This window comes from Olea europaea, chromosome 12, assembly GCF_002742605.1.
Source record: "Olea europaea var. sylvestris chromosome 12, O_europaea_v1, whole genome shotgun sequence".
Taxonomy (NCBI): Eukaryota; Viridiplantae; Streptophyta; class Magnoliopsida; order Lamiales; family Oleaceae; genus Olea; species Olea europaea.
The window spans coordinates 10,427,836-10,448,787 of NC_036248.1; the positions used below are offsets into that span (position 1 = coordinate 10,427,836).

The 20,952-nt window shown below is 36.5% G+C and overlaps 3 protein-coding genes and 1 pseudogene across 3 annotated transcripts; 1 reads left to right on the plus strand and 3 right to left on the minus strand.

Moving 5' to 3' along the window:
* Positions 1–369: 369 nt before the first annotated feature.
* On the minus strand, positions 370–1,711 carry LOC111406573. Its single transcript, XM_023035971.1, has 2 exons — positions 1,517–1,711; positions 370–1,467 (listed from the first exon to the last, which is right to left on the minus strand). Exons 1-2 carry the CDS (start codon positions 1,709–1,711, stop codon positions 370–372), a joined length of 1,293 nt encoding a protein of 430 aa, XP_022891739.1.
* An 8,713-nt stretch (positions 1,712–10,424) lies between these two features.
* LOC111405563 (putative late blight resistance protein homolog R1A-4) lies at positions 10,425–13,943 on the plus strand. Its single transcript, XM_023034508.1, has 2 exons — positions 10,425–13,164; positions 13,512–13,943. The coding sequence occupies exon 1, from the start codon at positions 10,564–10,566 to the stop codon at positions 12,055–12,057; it is 1,494 nt and encodes a 497-aa protein (XP_022890276.1). The 5' UTR covers positions 10,425–10,563; the 3' UTR covers positions 12,058–13,164; positions 13,512–13,943.
* Positions 13,944–16,373: 2,430 nt separating this feature from the next.
* Positions 16,374–17,168, minus strand: LOC111406574 (annotated as a pseudogene).
* A 348-nt stretch (positions 17,169–17,516) lies between these two features.
* Positions 17,517–19,324, minus strand: LOC111405564 (pentatricopeptide repeat-containing protein At4g25270, chloroplastic-like). The gene has a single exon (XM_023034509.1). The coding sequence runs from the start codon at positions 19,217–19,219 to the stop codon at positions 17,669–17,671; it is 1,551 nt and encodes a 516-aa protein (XP_022890277.1). The 5' UTR covers positions 19,220–19,324; the 3' UTR covers positions 17,517–17,668.
* Positions 19,325–20,952: the final 1,628 nt, after the last annotated feature.

Below are 20,952 nucleotides of genomic sequence, written 5' to 3' on the forward strand. Positions count from 1 at the left end.
AATGAAATCTGCGACATTTTCTTTCTTTACTTCCTTCAATGGTATGGCTTCGGCCCACTTAGAGAAGAAGTCTGTCCCGACGAGGATATATGCATGCCCTGCTGAAGACTTTGGAATTATAGGCCCAATGACATCAAGACCCCATGCATCAAACGGCCATGAAGCTATTGTCGGATGTAATGGTTCCGGAGGTTGATGGATGAAATTTGCATGGATTTGGTTAGCTTCACATTTTCTTGCATAATCTATGGAGTCTTGTACCATAGTTGGCCAGTAATATCCCATCCTCTTTATTCAAAAATGGAGTTTAGGTCCAGACAGGTGGGTACCACAAATTCTAGAGTGGGCTTCTTCCACGACCTGCGTTGCTTAATCATTACTTAGGCATCGAAGGAAAACTCCATCAAATGATCGTCGATAAAGTGTTCCCTTATAAAAGATAAAGCGAGAGGTACGCCTCTTGATTTCTGTTTTTCGCCTTGGATTATCTGGTAGCTTTTGATGTTGAAGGAAATCGATTATTGGCTGTCTCCAATCTTCTCTTTCCTCATCTTCGACTACTTCGACGCTATTGTTTTCTTCTAAATTACTGGGTAGCAATGACGGAAGCACCCATCTTTGAGCAATTGATATGGAGTGGGAAAATTCTTCATCTGATCTAGCTAAAACAGCAGCCAAATTAGCTAAGGCATCAGCTTCCTTATTCTCACTTCTCGGGACGAATTTGATTTTTATCGAATCAAATCGTCTCATAAGCATTGCTGCATGTTCATGATATGGCTTCAAGTCTGAATTACGGACTTCATATTCAGCTAAAAGTTGGTTGATTATCAATTTAGAGTCTCCAAAGGCTTCCAGCTGGTAAATATCCATATCTAAAGCTGTCTCTAGGCCAATGATAAGAGCTTGATATTCTGCCACATTATTCGAACATTTCTCTGTTAAGGCAAATGAGTAGGGCATGACGAGATCATGAGGAGTAATGAAGACGACTCCTGCTCCGGCACCATAACTTCGGGCTGCCTCATCGAAGTATAGCCTCCATGATGGTATGATTTCGGTGAATAGAACTTCTTCATCAGGAAGGTCTTCCTGAAGTTCCCATTCCGTTGGAATTGGGTGGTCAGCAAGGAAATCCGCCAAAGCTTGTCCTTTAATGGCCTTTTGTAGAGTGAATTTAATGTCGAACTCAGACAACAGTAATGCCCATTTTCCAATCCTTCCAGAAAGAATCGGTTTGGACATTATGTACTTCAATGGATCAATCTTTGAAACAAGATTGATTGTGTGTGATAGCATATAATGCCTCAACTTTTTAGCTGCGAAGATTAACGCGAGGCACATTTTTTCAATAGGCGAATACTTCATTTCAGCGCCTACCGGTGTCCGGCTCAAGTAATAGAGTGCATTCTCTTTTCCTTCTTTGTTAACTTGGGCAAGAAGTGCCCCCCAGAGAATATTCTTGTGCTGCAACATAAAGAGTCAGCAACTTCCCTGGAACTGGAGCTGTGAGTACTGGTGGACGAGACAAATATTGTTTAATGCTTTGGAAAGCATTTTGACAAGCGTCATCCCATTCAAATGGTACATCTTTCTTCACCAATTTGTTGAATGGATGACAACGTCCGGCTAGATTAGAGATAAATCTTCGAATGTATGCAAGTTTTCCTTGAAGACTTTTCAACTCACGTACATTTCTTGGCTCTAGCATGTTGATTATAGCTTCAATTTTTGATTGATCTATTTCAATGCCCCATGTTGAACAACGAAGTCGAGAAATTTTTCAGAGGTGACGCCAAATGCACATTTCAACGGATTCATCTTTAACTGATGTCTTCGAAGTTTTTTGAAAACATCACGTAAATCTTGTAAATGATCGTCGCGTCTTTTTGTTTTAACAACAAGATCGTCCACATAACATTCAACGTTCTTATGTAGAATATCATTGAAAATCTTTTGCATTGCCCGCTGGTAGGTTGCCCCCGCATTTTTTAATCCAAAAGGCATAACTTTGTAACAATATATGCCTTTTGGGGTACGAAATGATGTGAGTTCCTCGTCTTTTGGGTTCATCCGTATTTGATTGTATCCAGAAAATCCGTCCATGAAAGATAAGACTTCATATCCGGTAGTTGCATCCACCATCAACTCTGTTATTGGAAGTGGAAAATCATCTTTCGGACATGCTTGATTCAGATCCCGAAAGTCAACGCGAATTCGCAATTGCCCGTTCTTCTTTTTGACAGCGATCCATGTTGGATATTTCACTTCGCGTATAAATCTAGCTTCAATAAGTTTGTTGACTTCCATTTCAATTTGAGGAATCAGTTCTGGTCGAAATCTTCTTTGAGGTTGTTTGACGGGCCGAACTCCATGTCTTACTGCAAGATGATGCACTGCAACTTTAGGATTTAACCCCGGCATTTCTTTGTAAGACCATGCAAACACGTCTTTGTATTCGTGAAGCAAACTAATGTACTCAGATTCTTCCTTTTGATTGAAAAGGGCACTTACAAATATTGGTCTCGGGTCTTCTTCGGTCCCCAGGTTCAATTGTTTCAAGTCATCCACAATAGCTTGTCCACCTTCCTCAAAAGTATGTGGGGCTGGTTCAGGTTCACAAGTTGCAACAGAACTTTCGGACTCGGAATCTGAATCGGGAGCTTCTTCAAAGGCTATGTGATTGATAGAGACTTCTTCTTTTTCTTCACTCTCCTTTTGGGACGGACGAAGTTTTTGCTGTCTTCGTCTTCTTCTTGATTGTTGTGGCTTTAGACTTGGATCAGAAGTTTTAATCCCAAGTCGAGAAAATGCGGATTGTCTTTGGGATGACGTTTGGGAAGCTTGTGCATTCTTATTAATTTGGGTAGAAGAAGAAGAATCCTCGCTTAATCTTTGGAAGACGAAAACTTTACCTTTTACATCAACTATTGGGGAGGATTCTCCTTTTAACCTTTTAAACACTGAAACTCTGGCATTCTTATTTTCAATTCGATCGAACACTGAAGGTTTCGGCTGTTCAGATTTCTCTTCCGCAACTTCATAAATTTGAATCATGATGGGGTTTGAGGAAACCTTCTTGACCTTAATCTTTCTTCGTGGATTGGGATCATATCCCAAACCATACTTGGGTCGGGACACCAAGGCTTCATCAGGATTAAAAGGGGGATGCCCTCCTAAAAGGACAGCATCAAGATCACCTAATTTACGAAGCTCTCCTTTTCCAAACCCAACATTTTCAAACGACTTTTTAACTTGAGGATTGTAACATCTTTTGAAAGTTTGTTTTAATTCAGCAGCTCCTTCTTGTTTGGATGAGCTGGAAATACAGAGTTTCAATATGTCCGAAAGAGATGTTAAAGCCTCTGATGTAGATATATGTCCTTTCGAGCCCGCCATAAGTTGGTGGGGCAGAAGCAATTTTGGGATACTAAGTATTGGAAGAGTTAACTCTTTTCTCAATACCTCAACATCGATAGATTTTACTTGAGGTTCTTTGCCTTTAGAGAATTTTTCGAATGTAAATTTTGACTTATCTTCGATAAGTTGATGAGACTGAGCAGCACTAGATGTATCATGATCATTTGTATCTTCTTTGATTTTTAATCCAGACATGGTCAACCCTGAAGAATTACATTCTTCACCTTCCATGTAAAACTTGGCATCGGCAAAATGAGATTCTTCTTGGAGAAAAGGATTGGACTCAGCTACCACACATTTGACCTCTCCATCTCGACTATATTTGAAGCATTGGTGCCAAGTCGAAGGTACCACTCCAGTTTCATGTAGCCAAACACGTCCAAAGAGTAACTCGTATGATATTTTAGCATCAATGACATGGAAAAGAGCCGAGGAGATTAACTCTTCTATTTGCGACTTTAGGCGAATCATGACAATGGCTCGCTGACCTTTTTGATTGAATCCTTGAATCATGATTTTGCTTCTGGATAGATTACCAACATTGATTCCAATTTTCTTCATTGTTTTGACCGGCATAATATTTACAGCAGATCCACAATCGATCATCATGCGATTTATCTTGCACTTTTGAATATAACCGCTGACATACAGTGGTCTATTATGTGGAGGTGATCCCAGCTGTAAATCTCCATCGTCGAATGTTATGGCGGCCATACAGTCTTGAGGAGATGTGGCTCCAATATGTTCTAAAACTTTGCCTTCATATTCTTCCGAATCGATTAATGCTGCCACCAAGGCCATTCTATCATCAAAGGGAAGGGTAAGAGACTCTACTAGACTTGTATTGGCAGGAATATTATTGAGTCGTGAAATAGTTTTCTTCTGTTTTGAAGTCTGCTTTGATACGTTCTTCATTTCATCTTTCTCCTTCACATTGATTACGTTGGAGGTTAGACATTCTTTATCAAAGAAACCCTTAGGAAAATAATCACCCAAGGTCGGTAGTCTAGGAAGAACGCGTGGAGCTGCTCCCTCTCCGATTGATTTAGTAGATACTTTTGGCTTGACTTCAGGTCTCCTTCTTTGATCATTCCTTGGTCTTGATTTCTTGTCACAAAAGTTAGAATTTGGGAGTCGTGGAGCCTTTCGACGACGTCTTTTCACTAAGGTCCATGCCCCATGATCTTCTTCTAGCGTTTCTTCTTCATTGGGTTGAATTTTCGTACCCAATTCCTCCAACTTTGTTCCTACAAGAGACGTAGAAGGTAATATTTTACCTATTTTGTTTGGCATTATGTATTTCTCTTTCTTCTTTATGAAGGTAGACCAGCCGTCACCAATCTCGTCTTCAAGTTCTGAGTCGGAATCCCAAACATCTAAGTCACCTGTCATAATTTCATAAAAGGTTGGACGATTGGGTGCGCTTGGTCCATTCATCCCTAGATAGATATAACTGATAGTGATTTCTCCGTCTACCTCAAATTTCACTGGGATGATTCCTTCCGGGAGTTGAGGTCCAAATTCCTCAACGGAGGATTTACAGGCATCGTGTACATCAGAGAATGTTTGTTTCTTTCCTGGAATGGGAATTGGATCAAATGATCTAAATGAAACCATCGAGCATGTGGCTGTTGGATTCTCTCTAGTCTCAAGTTTGATCTTATTTTCTTTGTCCAAGCGAACAATAAGATCTTTCAAAACAAAGCATTTTTCCACTGGATGGCTAATGATCCTATGAAATTTACAGTATTTAGGATGATCGATCTTACCAGCCTCCTCAGGTCTTTTTGGTACTGGAAGTTCGATTATTTTCTGTTCAAGGAGCTGATCTAGAATTCCAGAAACTTCTGAATCTGAGAATGGGTACTCCCTTCCTTCAAGTTCCTTTAGAGTCACATGACTTCTGCTTTGGACTTGTCCTTTGTTAGGTCTGAACTCTAGCTTCGGTTTTGAGTTCGAGCTCGACCCTTGGAAGGCTATCTTTGCAGGAGTCGTAGAAATCGCCATAGCCTCTTTGGATTTACTTGTCTTAACGTCCTTCTTTATATCCTTCTGAGGATCTTTCTTATCACTTGGTAAATAACTCCCATGCCTTGCAATTTGGAGCTCCAGGTCATGAGCACGTGTCGCCAATTCTTCGAATGAGTGAGGCATGTTTGCTTGGAGATTATAGAGTAATCCCGAATGCATGCCTTGTACACACATGTCGATGGAAGATGCTTCACTTATTCGTTCTTTACAATTAAGCACAAGGCTTCTCCAGCGTTCAATGTACTCTACTACAGGCTCTTCCTTGCTCTGCTTTGTTCGAGCAAGTTCTGGAAGGCTGACAGTTCGTCGGGTGCTGTAGAAGCGTGTTAAGAACTCTCGCTCGAGTTGATCCCAACTATCAATTGACCCTGCTGGTAAGTCTGTGTACCATTCAAATGCAGAACCTTTGAGGGAGCGTACGAACTGCTTCACCATTGTGTCATTGTAAGTACCTGCATTGTTACATGTCTCAATAAAATGAGCAACATGTTGCTTTGGGTTGCCCTTTCCGTCAAAAAATTGAAACTTCAGAGGTTGGTAACCAAGTGGCATCCTTATTTCGTCGATTCGACGATTATAAGGTTTGGCATACACCAATGAAGATTGCAACGAACCACCATATTGGGCACGAATGGTGTCCGCAATCATATGTTGAAGTTGTTGGACGGATAGAGAGCCAACGGAGAGTTGAGTGGCGTCACGCAACACATTTTGAACAATTGTTCGATCATGTATATCTTGCTTTTGCTGATATTCTTAGACTTCTAACTCTTTGGCCTTGGAAGATCCTAAATTTTCCTGATATTCTTTAAGTGGTGGATTTTGCGACTCTAGTTTATGCATGAGTGCGGTAATTTGGGCATCTTTTTCTTCTGACGACTTTTTTAATTTTTCAATAGCTAAAGCCATTTGTTGGATTCGATCATCTGAGCCCGATGCTGCTTCTGTGACCATCACTGGCTCAAGTGATTCTTCAGATGAAGTATCATCTTCCCACTTTTACTGAGAAGTAGCATGAGGGGATCCAGATAAGGATCTACCACTGGAGATGGATCCCGAACGAGAGTTTTTCGTCGAACTCATGGTTTTTTGTGTCGAATGAGAGTTTGGCTTTCTAAAGGCAATTTTCATTCTGTTTTTGTTTGGAGAATTTCTTTAGTGGTGTGACCAGTTGAGTTTTTCCAGTTTTTGTTTGGGCCCTGGTCGCGTGGAAGAGTTCAGCAAGTGTCTCTTCGAGATGAGTCATAGTTTGTTTCGCCTTTTCGCCTGTCATTGCTGATGTAGTAGTTGAAATTTGAAGATTTTGAGATCAAAAGATGAGAAGACAAGAAGGTCCCACTGGTAGTGCCAAGAAATTTGTACGACGGAATTTCGTGTATTAAAATACAGAAATCGTTACAAATTGTATTTAGATAAATACAAGTGATGCTGACCTTCTTGTAGTTGCAAGATTGCGAAATCCTCTGATTAATGATCCGAATATTTGAAGACGAGGGGTCACGTGGCTTAAATCCTGATCTTCAATAATTTGTTGAAAATTTGATTTGTCGATATTTGACTTGTTTAGAACTTGAATCTTGAGGCTTGGACTTGGACTTGAATTTGATTTAATTTGAAGAACACTTTGATCCTCTTGAATTTGGTGTGAACCTGTTTGATTCGAAGAAGATTTTTATCTTCTTGGGGTTCACCTAGTTAAGGTTTGACAGAATTTCTTCCCTTCTTTCAGCATTGAGATTTCTTCAGCACTTCGTGGTGTTCTTTGCTTTCTTTTCTTGCTTGCTTTCTTTGTCCCTCGTCTTATGAACCATTGGTCTTATTTATAGAGGAGGATTCGGGCTAATTTTGGTAATTACTCAATTATATTTAATTAAAAGAGATAATTGAGTAATTATGGTTTTATTTATTTTGTTTGTTTATTTTATTTGTTTGTTTATTTATTTAAAATTTGGTATGTGTCTTTGGGGTTTATGGACTTTAGTAGATTTTAATTTAATTGGACTAATAATTTAAATCGATCCAATCCATTTCATTTTATTTTATTTTTATGTCTACAACTACAGCTATGTAAATTCCTAATTTTAAAACGCAGCACTGGGATAATTGAGTGAAAAGAATAAATTTGGAGGGTTGTGTATTTCTCAAGCGAGTAAGGATACAATTGACCACTCAGTGTCGGGACTCAAATCCATCATGAACCTAATATGTTGGCATGAATGCACACACACACGTTAAGTACGCATTTAACAGGTAAAGGTTGATGTCATTTTTGCACTGATAAATTTTCATAAAGTCGAATATTTAGTCCAATCCTGAGCCGCAGCAGGGTATTAAGCCATGTTTGTTCAGAATTAAGTCACTATCTTGTTTGAGCACAAACAATAGTTCAAATTTGGGGGATTTGATAAGTATGTTTTTGCACACTTATTTAGGTCACAAACATGACTTAATTACAAGCAAAATGATTGAATTCTGATTTAATTTCGTTACATTTGTGAATTGTAGGGAACATGGATAAACATGGTGAAATTCATGAGAAAAGACGCGAAAAAAGACTAAAATGACACAAAGTAAAAGTTCAAGGACCAAGGTACAATTACCCAAAAGTTGACCCGATGAACAAATCAAGGAATTGATTGAACCAAATGCCAATTGATGATATCTTGGGATGATAGAATGGAAAGAGTGAAGAAAAGAGGCCTAGAAGTGAAAAATTCAAATAAATGGACTAAATTGAAGAGAATAAAAGTTGGAGTCTACCATGCGACCGCACGAATGAATGCAAGGAATTTTTTATGAAACATGGAATAACCATTCGGCTGCACGAATTAAAACCATGCGGTCGCATGGTAGTCTTCCCGATGCGAAAATTTTCTTTCCTTATACGATTAAAACTCCTTTGGTAACCTAATATTCACGCGATATAAATATCAAAAAAGGTCCAGAAACGAGGGAAACGCATTGGGAGGTAGAAAAACACTTCTTGAAGAGGATTTGGAGCGCAAGAACAAAGATTGGCTATTAGAATTTCAAGATTTCTTCAAGCTTCTATAATCCAGTGGTGCTTATTACTCAAAACCTGATGTATTTTGTTATTTTAACCATGCTAGGCTAGATTTTCATGTGCTAGGAAATCGATAAACCATGTAATTTAAATTTTAATATCATAGTTTTGCAATTTGACATTAAGACACATTTTTATTGTTTTGAATGATTTATATGAAATTAATGTTTCCGCAATTAAGGGCTCGTAATTGTGTAAATTTGGGTGATTTATTCTTGCATTCGAGAGAATTAGAATAGATTTGACATAATATAAATCATCGTAAGGTCCGATAGGGGATAGAAATATACCGCTATGCCCTACGTGAATCTTTAAGTGTTCATAAAATCGCATGCATTTTTACATCTACACTTGTCATAGAAATATAGGTCGGTGGTATGTAGAAATAGGTTTGATACATCTCAAGAGAGAGTATTTGATTGACTTAGGAACATTGATTCGTCACAATTGAAGTGTGTTGTCATATTGTGAAACTATGGTTTAAAGTGATAATTGCATGGGAAATCGTGATCCTAGTGTGTTTAATTTCTATTGATTATAACAACGTGCGTTTTCAACATTTAGTTTTATTCTAGAGTGTTAAAATTTTGTTTTGAGTCTTAATTTCAATTCACTCATTAAATTTGCGCAATTAGGGTTTCTTTTTAAAATTAGGGTTTTACTTAAGTTCATATCCACTTTGGCAATCCAGTTTCGGTTAAAGCTACGTTAGATAAAATTTGAACTAATCAATCTCTGTGGGACGATATTCGGACTCATTGAATCCACTTTATTACTTGCTAACGAACCATACATTTGCGGTAGTTTAAAATCGAAAGAAATAATTTCGTGAACACATTGCAATGGTATCTTTGTGGTTAAAACAACAATATAATAGTATTGTTGCGATGAAGTATTTATATCGCTGTACAGAATATTAAGGGATTTACCTGACTAATTATTTGTTATGAACTGGAGTTTCTAACTAATGAATTAATTGTTTCATTATGATACTTTTATTATTTAGGATTCCGACAGTGTAATAGATCCATATCTAGACAATTAAGTAATAATCATGGCACATAGACATCTTATAGAATATGACAAATAAACCACTGGTATTCAGGTAATATGATTAAGATAACAAATAAAACAAGATAGCATTCACCTTCGATGTCGAGTAATGCAATATTTTTTATAAAATTTGGTGGGAAGTCTGTATTTCATAAACAAATAGTTTTTTTGTAGTCAAGTCCACATTTCCGGCCTGTAATAAGAAATTCAATTGGGAAGAGCAAGTTGCTATTTGCTTATATTTATGCATTTTAGTATCTATTTCAACTTTTTTAAATCTATAATTTTGATGCCACAACTTCCAAAAGTTCTTTATTGGTCTCCAAACATTCATAATCACCTGAAATTGGCCCTACGTATCTTTTGAAAGGGAGCAATTTAGTCCATACAGTTAGCCTTCAATTGCTCTGAATCAATCTTTATTAGTCTCCAAACATTCGTAATCACCCGAAATTGGCCCTCCGTATGTTTTGAAAGGGAGCAATTTAGTCCCTACGATTAGCCTTCAATTGCTCTGAATCAATTTCAATTAATCTCAAAATCGTCATTTTGTGCTCCAATTGCATCGAAGTCTAGGTTTTACGCTCTAAATTAAGTGAAGATTCGCTTAATAAACAATAATTTATTAAATTTATAATATGGATAAATTTGTAATCATGTTACTTTCCTTATCTAGGATTCTTATTTCATAATATATACAGACGATAAAGTAACATGGCACATTGACATCTTAGAAAATGACAAACAAATCACAGCTAATATTGTTAGATTCAGCTTCGAAATTAGAGCGATATAATATTTTCATTTAATATGGTGGGAATTCTTAATAGTTCTTAACAAATAGTTTTACGGTAGTTTTTTATATTGTTATTTCTTGTCAAATCCACATTGCCTGCCTTTACTTAAGCAATTCAATTGGGAATAGCAAATTGCTATTTGCTTACATTGTGCTGCTATTTTTTCTCGGTGTTACAGTTGAGAACAAATCCTCAGATATGGCTTTTGCTGCTCTTCTTTCTCTTATGCACGTTCTAGAGCAAAACATTCAACAGAAATATACATTTCTGAATCGTCCTGTGAAAAAACAAATTGCTTCTCTTCTCAAAAAGGTCATTTCCCTCCAAGATTTTCTTGAAAAGTGTTCCCAACACAGCAGCGAAACAGTAGAAAGTTTGGAGAATCACATCAGGGATGCAGCGCATCTAGCAGAAGATATAGTTGAATCCTATATAGTGGATCGACTTCTTCCTGAATCAGCAAGTAACAGGGACAAGATCCTCATAATGTTCTGCTCTAACTTGGAGAAAGTAAACGAAGAAATTGGTTCATTATTGAAACAGGTGGTGAAGATTGTGATCAACGTTGTCTTAGAAGATCAACAGCCAAGGACTTGGATGCCATCAAAAACTGCTCTCGGTGGAAACAGACTTATTGTTGGCCTTGATAATGACCTGATGGAGATTAAGACTCAGCTCGTTAGTGAATCGTCACACCTTGAAACTGTCTCCGTTGTTGGAATGGGCGGAATGGGTAAGACTACTCTCGCGAAAAAAGTTTATGATGATGCACTTATCCAATATCATTTTCTTATTCGTGCATGGGTGACAGTGTCTCACGAATATAGTGTGCAAGAAATCATACTAGATTCCATACCAAAAAACACTGATAAGATGCATGAAAAAGAAACTCACACGATGCATGAAGAGAATACTGAGGGATTAAAAGAACTTCTATACAAGAGTCTGAAGGGAAAAAGATATCTAATTGTGATGGATGATGTGTGGGATGACAAGATTTTGGATGAATTACAACGACCATTTCCGAATGACAAGAATGGAAGCCGAATCATGCTGACTACTAGGCTTGAACGTGTTGGACTTTATTATCCCAAGTCTCGTCCTCATCACATGCATTTTCTAAACGAGGATGAAAGTTGCAGTTTATTTTGTGAGAAAGTGTTTGGGGAAAATAGTTTCCCTCCTGAATTAGAAACTGTTGGGAAGAATATTTGCAGAAATTGTCGAGGACTTCCACTCTCAATCGTTGTGATTGCAGGGCTCCTTTCAAAGGCCAACAGAACACATCATGAATGGGAAAAGATTGCTGAAAGCATAAGTTCCAGAATAACTTCAAATGATGAGCAGTGCTCGGGAGTATTGTACTTAAGTTATAACAATTTGCCTCGTCATTTGAAAGGTTGTTATCTCTACATGGGAATTTTCCCAGAAGATTTTGACATCCCTGTCTCCTTACTTTTCAAGTTATGGATTGCCGAGGGATTTGTGAAGTCCATGGGATCTAAAACTATTGAAGATGCGGCAGAAGAATACTTATTGCATCTTGTGCAAAGAAGTCTTGTTATGGTTTCTAAGGAGAGCTCCAGAGGTAAAATAAAAACATGCAAGCTTCATGATCTTTTAAGGAACTTATGCACAAATGAAGCTAGAAGAGGAAACTTTTTCATGTCAGCAGCCATGGAACTCCATTAGACGTTAGACGTCTACGCCGTACAATTATTCATCAAGGAAAAAGCATTGGAATTGGACACCGGGTAAGTATCCATCCAGACAAAAACTTTCTTCCTGGTGTTAAAAGACCATCAACTCCATTACCACGGTCAATTAGATCGGCATCTTGTCACAAAATTTGTTTATTTTCGGCTACTCAAAGTATTGTATATCCACTATAATATGTTCGATTTGCCAAAAGAAATAATGGAACTAGTGAACTTGCGGTGCATCGATGCCAGATGTAATGAGGGATGGTATCTTGCATCAATAGACAAACTTCAGAATCTACAAACCATCATCCTTCATTCTGGTTATAAGTCATTTCAACTACCACAACAAATATGGACGATGCAACAACTAAGGCATGTCCAGTTTGGGAGCTCTATCACACTTCCTTGTCCTCCCAAGGCAAGAGTTAAGGGAGAAATTTCTGTTATTGTTCTAGAAAACCTACAAACACTATCGGTCTTAAAAAACTTCAGATGTACAGAGGCGGTGCTAAAGAGAATTCCAAATCTGAAGAAATTAGGAGTCCGTTATTCTGGTCCAACGGAGGCACCACTGGATTGGGGATATTACCGTCTCCATAATCTTGCCCGTCTACATAAGCTTGAATTATTAAAAATCAAGTTTTCAATGCCATCCCCCTCTTTCCTGCAGAACATTACTTTTCCGACATCACTGAGAGAGTTAACTTTATATGGCTGCTGTCTTCCTTGGGAAAATATGACAATTGTTGGTTCATTGTCAAATCTTCAAGTGCTGAAATTGAAAGCGGATGCCTTCAAAGGCCCAGAGTGGGAACCAATTGAAGGGGAATTTGATCAACTGAAATATCTACTACTTGACGGACTTGATCTGAAGCATTGGAGAGCTGAAAATATTCACTTCCCAAAACTTCGGCAATTAGTCATTCGGTGGTGCTCAAGTCTGGAGATGATCCCTTTTGGTATTGGAGAAATTCCAACTCTTGATTCTATAGAATTGCTTCAGTGTAGCCCTACCGTTGTTACTTCAGCAAAGGAAATAAAAGAAGAGCAACTGAACATGGGAAACGACTCCTTGAGATTAAGAGTTGTTGACCTGGTACGGGTTCTCTCTTTCTCTCTCTCGTATGGTGCCAAAAAAAAAAAAATTAAACAAATCTCTATAAAATTTGTATTTTGGATGATACTGTCAAACTGTACAAAACATTTTTTTATTGTTCGATGAAACTCCCACGTCAAATTTGACATCAGAACTTTTCATACTCGTTTTCTCTCTTAATGCAAACATGTGGTCAACTTGTTAATTGAGTTTTGCTAATCCTCTTTTGCAAGGGAATACTTTTTTATTTCTTTCTTTTTTTCTTTTTTTCTTTTTTTTTCTTTCTTTCTTTTTTGCTTTTCACTAATGTAACAAGTTTTTCCTTCAAAATTTCATGACCATGCAAGAGATCCGGGATGTATTGTGATGTAAACTGATGCTTTGAGGAGGGACTGAATTGCTACTCTGTTCTGTTATGCCACTATTCATTGATGTTTAGGGTGCTTCATTGGGGTGTTGGAGCTGTTGTTGAGACATACGTAGGATTTTTGTTGCAGTTAAGATTTTATGCCCTTGTTGACGCCTCGTATAGCTAAAATGCGGGTATTCGTCACGTGCTTTTAAATCGATCGTATGTGCCTAGGCAGATTGTAATGGTGGTAGTTTGCCAAATTTACAATTTTGCGAGCTCATTTTTAATTGTGGTACTTTCAAGTTTAAATATTTTAATTAATGATGTATAAGGTAGCCTTGTTTTTGGCATCTCTGTCATCTAAGTTTCCTCTATTGAAAAAGGAACAAAAATTTTAATTGTTAATACGATAATTTTATATTTACTATCTTGTTTACATCTCGAGATAGACTATTAATCATCACCTACTTGCACACTTGGTGTCAAGTTAGGAATAATCTCGTGATTTGAATATTAATTAAGATCGTCTTGAGTTTAAATTTTTATGTAAGGTGGTTCATTAATAGTATAAGAGTGAGTAAAGGTCTTTGTCTGGTTCATTAATAGTATAAGAGTGAGTAAAGGTCTTTGTCTCTTTCTATTTATGAAAATTGTGTACAGTGATCAAATTTTTATTTCTAATTTACTGGGCTCTAAATGGAAGAGAAGATACAAGCTATAAAGCATAATGTAACTGAAGAATTGAAGCAATTGTACATGTACCCAACATGGTTTTACCTTTTTTATAACGGAAACATCAAATTTTACTTTGAAATAAATACTCAATTCTCGTTTGGTATTGATAAAAAATCGATGCCAGATGTAATGAGGGATGGTATCTTGCATCAATAGACAAACTTCAGAATCTACAAACCATCATCCTTCATTCTGGTTATAAGTCATTTCAACTACCACAACAAATATGGACGATGCAACAATTAAGGCATGTCCAGTTTGGGAGCTCTATCACACTTCCTTGTCCTCCCAAGGCAAGAGTTAAGGGAGAAATTTCTGTTATTGTTCTAGAAAACCTACAAACACTATCGGTCTTAAAAAACTTCAGATGTACAGAGGCGGTGCTAAAGAGAATTCCAAATCTGAAGAAATTAGGAGTCCGTTATTCTGGTCCAACGGAGGCACCACTGGATTGGGGATATTACCGTCTCCATAATCTTGCCCGTCTACATAAGCTTGAATTATTAAAAATCAAGTTTTCAATGCCATCCCCCTCTTTCCTGCAGAACATTACTTTTCCGACATCACTGAGAGAGTTAACTTTATATGGCTGCTGTCTTCCTTGGGAAAATATGACAATTGTTGGTTCATTGTCAAATCTTCAAGTGCTAAAATTGAAATATAATGCCTTCAAAGGCCCAGAGTGGGAACCAATTGAAGGGGAATTTGATCAACTGAAATATCTACTACTTGACGGACTTGATCTGAAGCATTGGAGAGCTGAAAATATTCACTTCCCAAAACTTCGGCAATTAGTCATTCGGTGGTGCTCAAGTCTGGAGATGATCCCTTTTGGTATTGGAGAAATTCTAACTCTTGATTCTATAGGCTTGCTTGGCTGTAGCCCTACCGTTGTTACTTCAGCAAAGGAAATAAAAGAAGAGCAACTGAACATGGGAAACGACTCCTTCAGATTAAGATTTGATGACCAGGTACGGGTTCTCTCTCTCTCTCTCTCTCATGGTGCCAAAAAAAATAAAATAAAAAATCTCTATAAAATTTGTATTTTGGATGATACTGTCAAACTGAACAAAACATTTTTTTATTGTTCGATGAAACTCCCACGTCAAATTTGACATCAGAACTTTTCATACTTGTTTTCTCTCTTAATGCAAACATGTGGTCAACTTGTTAATTGAGTTTTGCTAATCCTCTTTTGCAAGGGAATACTTTTTTATTTCTTTCTTTTTTTCTTTTTTTTTTTCTTTCTTTCTTTTTTGCTTTTCACTAATGTAACAAGTTTTTCCTTCAAAATTTCATGACCATGCAAGAGATCCGGGATGTATTGTGATGTAAACTGATGCTTTGAGGAGGGACTGAATTGCTACTCTGTTCTGTTATGCCACTATTCATTGATGTTTAGGGTGCTTCATTGGGGTGTTGGATCTGTTGTTGAGACATACGTAGGATTTTTGTTGCAGTTAAGATTTTATGCCCTTGTTGACGCCTCGTATAGGTAACATGCGGGTATTCGTCACGTGCTTTTAAATCGATCGTGTGTGCCTAGGCAGATTGTAATGGCGGTAGTTTGCCAAATTTACAATTTTGCGAGCTCATTTTTAATTGTAGTGGTACTTTCAAGTTTAAATATTTTAATTAATGATGTATAAGGTAGCCTTGTTTTTGGCATCTCTGTCATCTAAGTTTCCTCTATTGAAAAAGGAACAAAAATTTTAATTGTTAATACGATAATTTTATATTTACTATCTTGTTTCTTTTAGTGAACATCTCGAGATAGACTATTAATCATCACCTACTTGCACACTTGGTGTCGAGTTAGGAATAATAGCAATTGTACATGTACCCAACATGGTTTTACCTTTTTTATAACGGAAACATCAAATTTTACTTTGAAATAAATACTCAATTCTCGTTTGGTATTGATAAAAAAATCAGATTTTAACTGAGTCAATGTCAACAATCATTTTTAACTACATATTTTATTGGTTCCAAAACTTTTCGACACGCATCTCATCAACTTTTATCAAACTAACAACAAAAAGTTACTTTTAACTAAAATGACCTATAAGTAAAGGTTTTAAGCTTAACCTAACTTGCTCCATATTATATTTAGCATTTAACACTATGCAGCAAAATTATTGCAAAGTGCCAATGCATGGTGACCTGAGCCAGATTAATCATATGTGCTCTCACAGAAGACTCAATCCTACCATTCAAGGCCCGGCCCGAAAATCCATCCATGCATGTGTTGTCATCAGTTAGTGCAGCACTAACCCATGTCTCAACATTGCTCATGTGCCATATGAAGTCTTTACCACGAGCCCGGCCCATGGTCTTGAGCTCTCGGACTGATTTGCTTAGCCGGTCCACCCCATCACTCACTTCTTCAATGCAGTCTTTGAGGGCCGCGTACTCTCTAGGCTTTAATCCTTTAAATTTGGTGAGCTTGGTCAGAAATGTCTTAGATAATTGAGCCGTTTCTATGCTGACGGACAAAACTGTCGTGGTCACTTGGCGTGGGCTTTGTTGGACAGTCGAAGCATAAACTAACAAGGATTGGATACATATGGCTGGATGGTTATAGGGTACAGCATTGTTTTCTATACCATAATTCTTTTAACATTTTGCTACCGACACAGACTCTTCTCCATCAGTGTTATTGTTAATATGAAACATAACGAAGTTTTCAACGTGTATAGTCAATATACCCCACTTGGAAAGTGACTCTTTTCGACCTTTTTGCATTTTAGGACACTATGTATAAGTCGAAAAGGCCGACGTCTAAATGCATAAATTATCTATATTAGATTTTGTACCGACACCAACTGTTCTCCACTGATGTCATCGTTAACATAAAATGTAATGAAGTTTCAATGTAACCCCCACTTGAAAGTGAATCTTTTCGACCTTTTAGCATTTTAGGACAATTTGTATCTATCTGAAATAGTCGAAATGGTCGACGTCTAAATGTATAAATTATCTATAAATAATCAAGCTTTATTTTTAATTATACTTCAATAGACCCACAAATATTCATTTATCCGCCATTTATTTGTGTTTATTTATAAATTAAATCGTTAATAAATTCTTCCAAACATAAGCTAAAGCAAGACTAAACATGCTACTTGAGCATGTTCGTGCTTAGGATTTTAACTTATAAGTAAATTTCAAAATAAAGTACGTTTTATTTAAATAAGTTGAAAATAAAATAAATATCTTATGAAAAATAAGTTTTCTTCATTTGTGTGAAAACAAAAAGCGACCTTAATTTTAAAATGCTATGCTCACAGTTTATTAATTAACATTTGCAAAGAGATACATCATACATGGATCGGTTCTGCCAGTACTAACACGTGTACCTTCATCTCCATAGCAATTCAAAACAAACCATTAGCCATTGCTATAACATTTTTGCATCTACAGGTCAAGCCCTCTTTCAAACATCATCAATCTTATTCTTTCTACATCCTTGGAACGGCCTGCATTACGATAAATCCTGATTAAAAGCTCAAAGTTGTGCTCGTTATCCGGTTCCAACTCGAAGAGTCTTGTGGCAGCAGTCTCTCCAATATCCACATTATTGTGAAGGTAGCAACCATAGAGCAACGCTCCCCAAACAGTAGGACCAGCTTCAAACTCCATTTTGTTCACTATAATGTCAAAAGCTTCATCAAGCAATCCTGCCCTTCCATAAAGATTAACCATACAAGCATAGTGTTCCATAATTGGACTAATTCCATACCTCTCCCTCATCATTGAAAACAATCTCTCGCCATCCTTTACCATGCCCAAATGAGCACAAGCGGATAACAATGAGACCAATGTAATACTGTTAGGCAAAGTGCGACATTTCAACATCTGTTGGAAGTATTCTAGGGCAACAGGCTCCTTAGAATGCGCTGAAATTATTGAATTCCATGACACAGTATCCCTTTGTGGCATGCACCGAAACAACCTTCTTACTACCTCCAGTTTATTATGCTTCGAGTAGAAAACAATCAGTGAGTTAGAAACAGATATATTCCACTCAATTCCTCTACGAAAAGCTAATCCATGAATTTGAATTCCAATTTTATAGGGTAACGCGCTAGTGAGAAATGCTGATATGGTAATTGAATCAGGTTCACATCCCTCATGCGTCATCCCATGTAGTAAATCCAATGCCTCAACCATAAGATTATGCCTCATGTACCCAATAATCATGGAATTCCATGAAACCACGTCCCTGTCCACAATTGTATCAAAAACTTTTCGAGCCTTGCTAATGTCACCGCACTTGGCATACATATCCAGTAGTGCATTTTGCACAAACTTATTGTTCCCACATCCAGAGCGAATCACATCACGATGAACTTCCTCCCCAGCTTGGATCATTCCAACACCTCCGCAAGCCTTCAGAGCCCGTGGAAACGTGTATGCATCAGGCTCCACTCCCTCTTCCACCATCTGAAAATACAATGCCAATGCATCTTCGTACAAACCGACCTCAGCATAACCCGATATAAGTGAATTCCATGGAAAAGCCGACTCATTTCTCTTGGGCATTTGATCGAACACCTTGTGGGCCTTCTCAACGTCCCCATTACAAGAGTACAACCTTAGAAGCTTGGATGAAATGCCCACATTTTTACGCAAAAGTCTTTCTGGAATGAGTTTATGAATCTTACTGCCATGATCAATGGCTTTTAAATGAAAGCAGGTTTCTAGAAGGGAAGCAAAGATATGGGGATCATTGATTTCGACGCCATTTTTGACAGAGGCTTCTATTTTGTTAATGACGATTTCAAGGGCTTCAAGTTTTGTATGTGACCGGATATTTTGGGTGGTTAAGAGTGGCGTTGAGGATGATTTGGGAAATTGGGATTCTGGTTTTGGGTTTTGTTTGTGTTTTTTGTTTTGTTTTCTTGTGGTGTTCTTGTTTAAAGAAGAGTGGAGGGTGCATGAAGAGGTGGTATGGATGCATGTCATATTTTGGGTGTCTCAGTTGAATTCCAAATCTCTCTCTCCCACTGCGTTTGTATTTATATGCATGTGATTATTCCATTACAAATTAGAGACTGATTGTCTAGACAAATTAGATTTACAGAAAGAAGAAAAAAATAAATAAATAAATAAAAGAGAGAGAGAGAGAGAGAGAGAGAACCTTCTAGTGTAGAATGACATTTTTCTATCAATTAGTGTCTGAACGTGCGTTACAAGTTAATAGATTAATGTTTAAAAAAAAAGTGTTTAAATTTTAGAAAAATTCATTTATAAATTTAAAAGATATTCATAAATTCGTTGAAATTAACTTATTTTTCGTCAATTTTCTCAGTATATTTTTTATTTTTCTTCTGAACATTTAAGAAATTGCATATATTTGTACCAGACATTTCTCTGTACAAAAGTTTGTGGGAAACTCTTTTATGCGAAATATATTTCTCTATATATATTAGTTCAGCCTAAAATATGATTTAGCCTACTCAAGCTTTGCCCCTAATCCATACTATGATTATAATAATTAAATATCACCAAGATATACAACATAACAATATCTACACTATTGCATTAAAAATGATTTTTCATGTTAACGGGCATCATGCAAAATACTAAATTATAACTTAAAATATTAAATGTAATTTCATGTATGAACCTTCTTCCAATGATTTTGTTGTCATTAGACCTAACTAAATCCTAATATTATTTAAAAAATTGAAAAAATTTAATTATATCATTAAACGAAAAGAATTAAAAAATTAAATTGAACAAAAAATTATTTATAATATGAAGAAAAAAGAAATTTTAAAACAATTTTCGAAAAATATATAATAAAAACAAAAAAAAATTAAACAAAAGAAAGTTACAAAAATTAAATAAAGAATATATAAATATTATTTAATTCAAATTTTAAAAAATAAGTTTTATCATAAAAAGAAAAGAATTAAATAAAGAATTTTAAATCGAAAAAAAATTTATTTATAACATAAACAAAACAAATTTTAAAAAAATGAGGAAAAAAACGAAAAATAAAATCTCAGAAATCTCTCCGTGTGATGGAGAGAAACCTCTCCATCTCCGTCCAGGATGGAGAAAATGAACTTCATTTAGGATGAAAAAACCAGGATGGAGAAACTCTCCATTTTCTCCGTCCTCGATGGAGAGAATTCCTCACGGAGCTAATGTCTTCATACAGGCTTTAGCATTGGTAATATCTGATAATTTTGGTCTTTATAATTACTCAGGTGATTTATCATCAACACTATAAAATGAGTAAACAATTAAACAAAATGAACTCTAAAGCAATGAATAAACCATAAGTAAAGAGATTTTTCACTTACAAGGTACACAGATGAACCTCATTCAATGTACAGCAACTCAAATATAAGTGAACCGGAAAGTACTAAATTTTTCAAAATCATTATAATTATAAAAAAAATAACCTTGGTAATATTTGACTATTTTGGTCTTTAAAGTTATCCATGTAATCTTACTTATCATTAACAATGTGAATGAGCAAACAATGAAACAATATGAATTGTAACGCGAGAAACAAATCACAAGCAAAGAATATTTTCACTTACAAGAAGCACATATGAACCCTGTCTAATGTATTGCAACTTGAATTCGAGAGTTTAATTTTTTTGATATTTGGAAAGAAGAAGAAGAGTAATAGATGAATGGTAGATTGAGTGAAAAAAAAATGGAGAAATCTTTATATCATA

What these genes read in the sequence shown, in the direction of transcription:
- LOC111406573 (XM_023035971.1), bottom strand. Translation starts at nt 1,711, where the DNA reads ATGCTAGAGCCAAGAAATGTACGTGAGTTGAAAAGTCTTCAAGGAAAA. An exon ending in AATATTTGTCTCGTCCACCA is followed by an intron (nt 1,468 to 1,516) that starts GTACTCACAGCT and finishes TTTATGTTGCAG; the next exon opens with CACAAGAATATTCTCTGGGG.
- LOC111405564 (XM_023034509.1), bottom strand. Translation starts at nt 19,219, where the DNA reads ATGACATGCATCCATACCACCTCTTCATGCACCCTCCACTCTTCTTTA.
- LOC111405563 (XM_023034508.1), top strand. Translation starts at nt 10,564, where the DNA reads ATGGCTTTTGCTGCTCTTCTTTCTCTTATGCACGTTCTAGAGCAAAAC.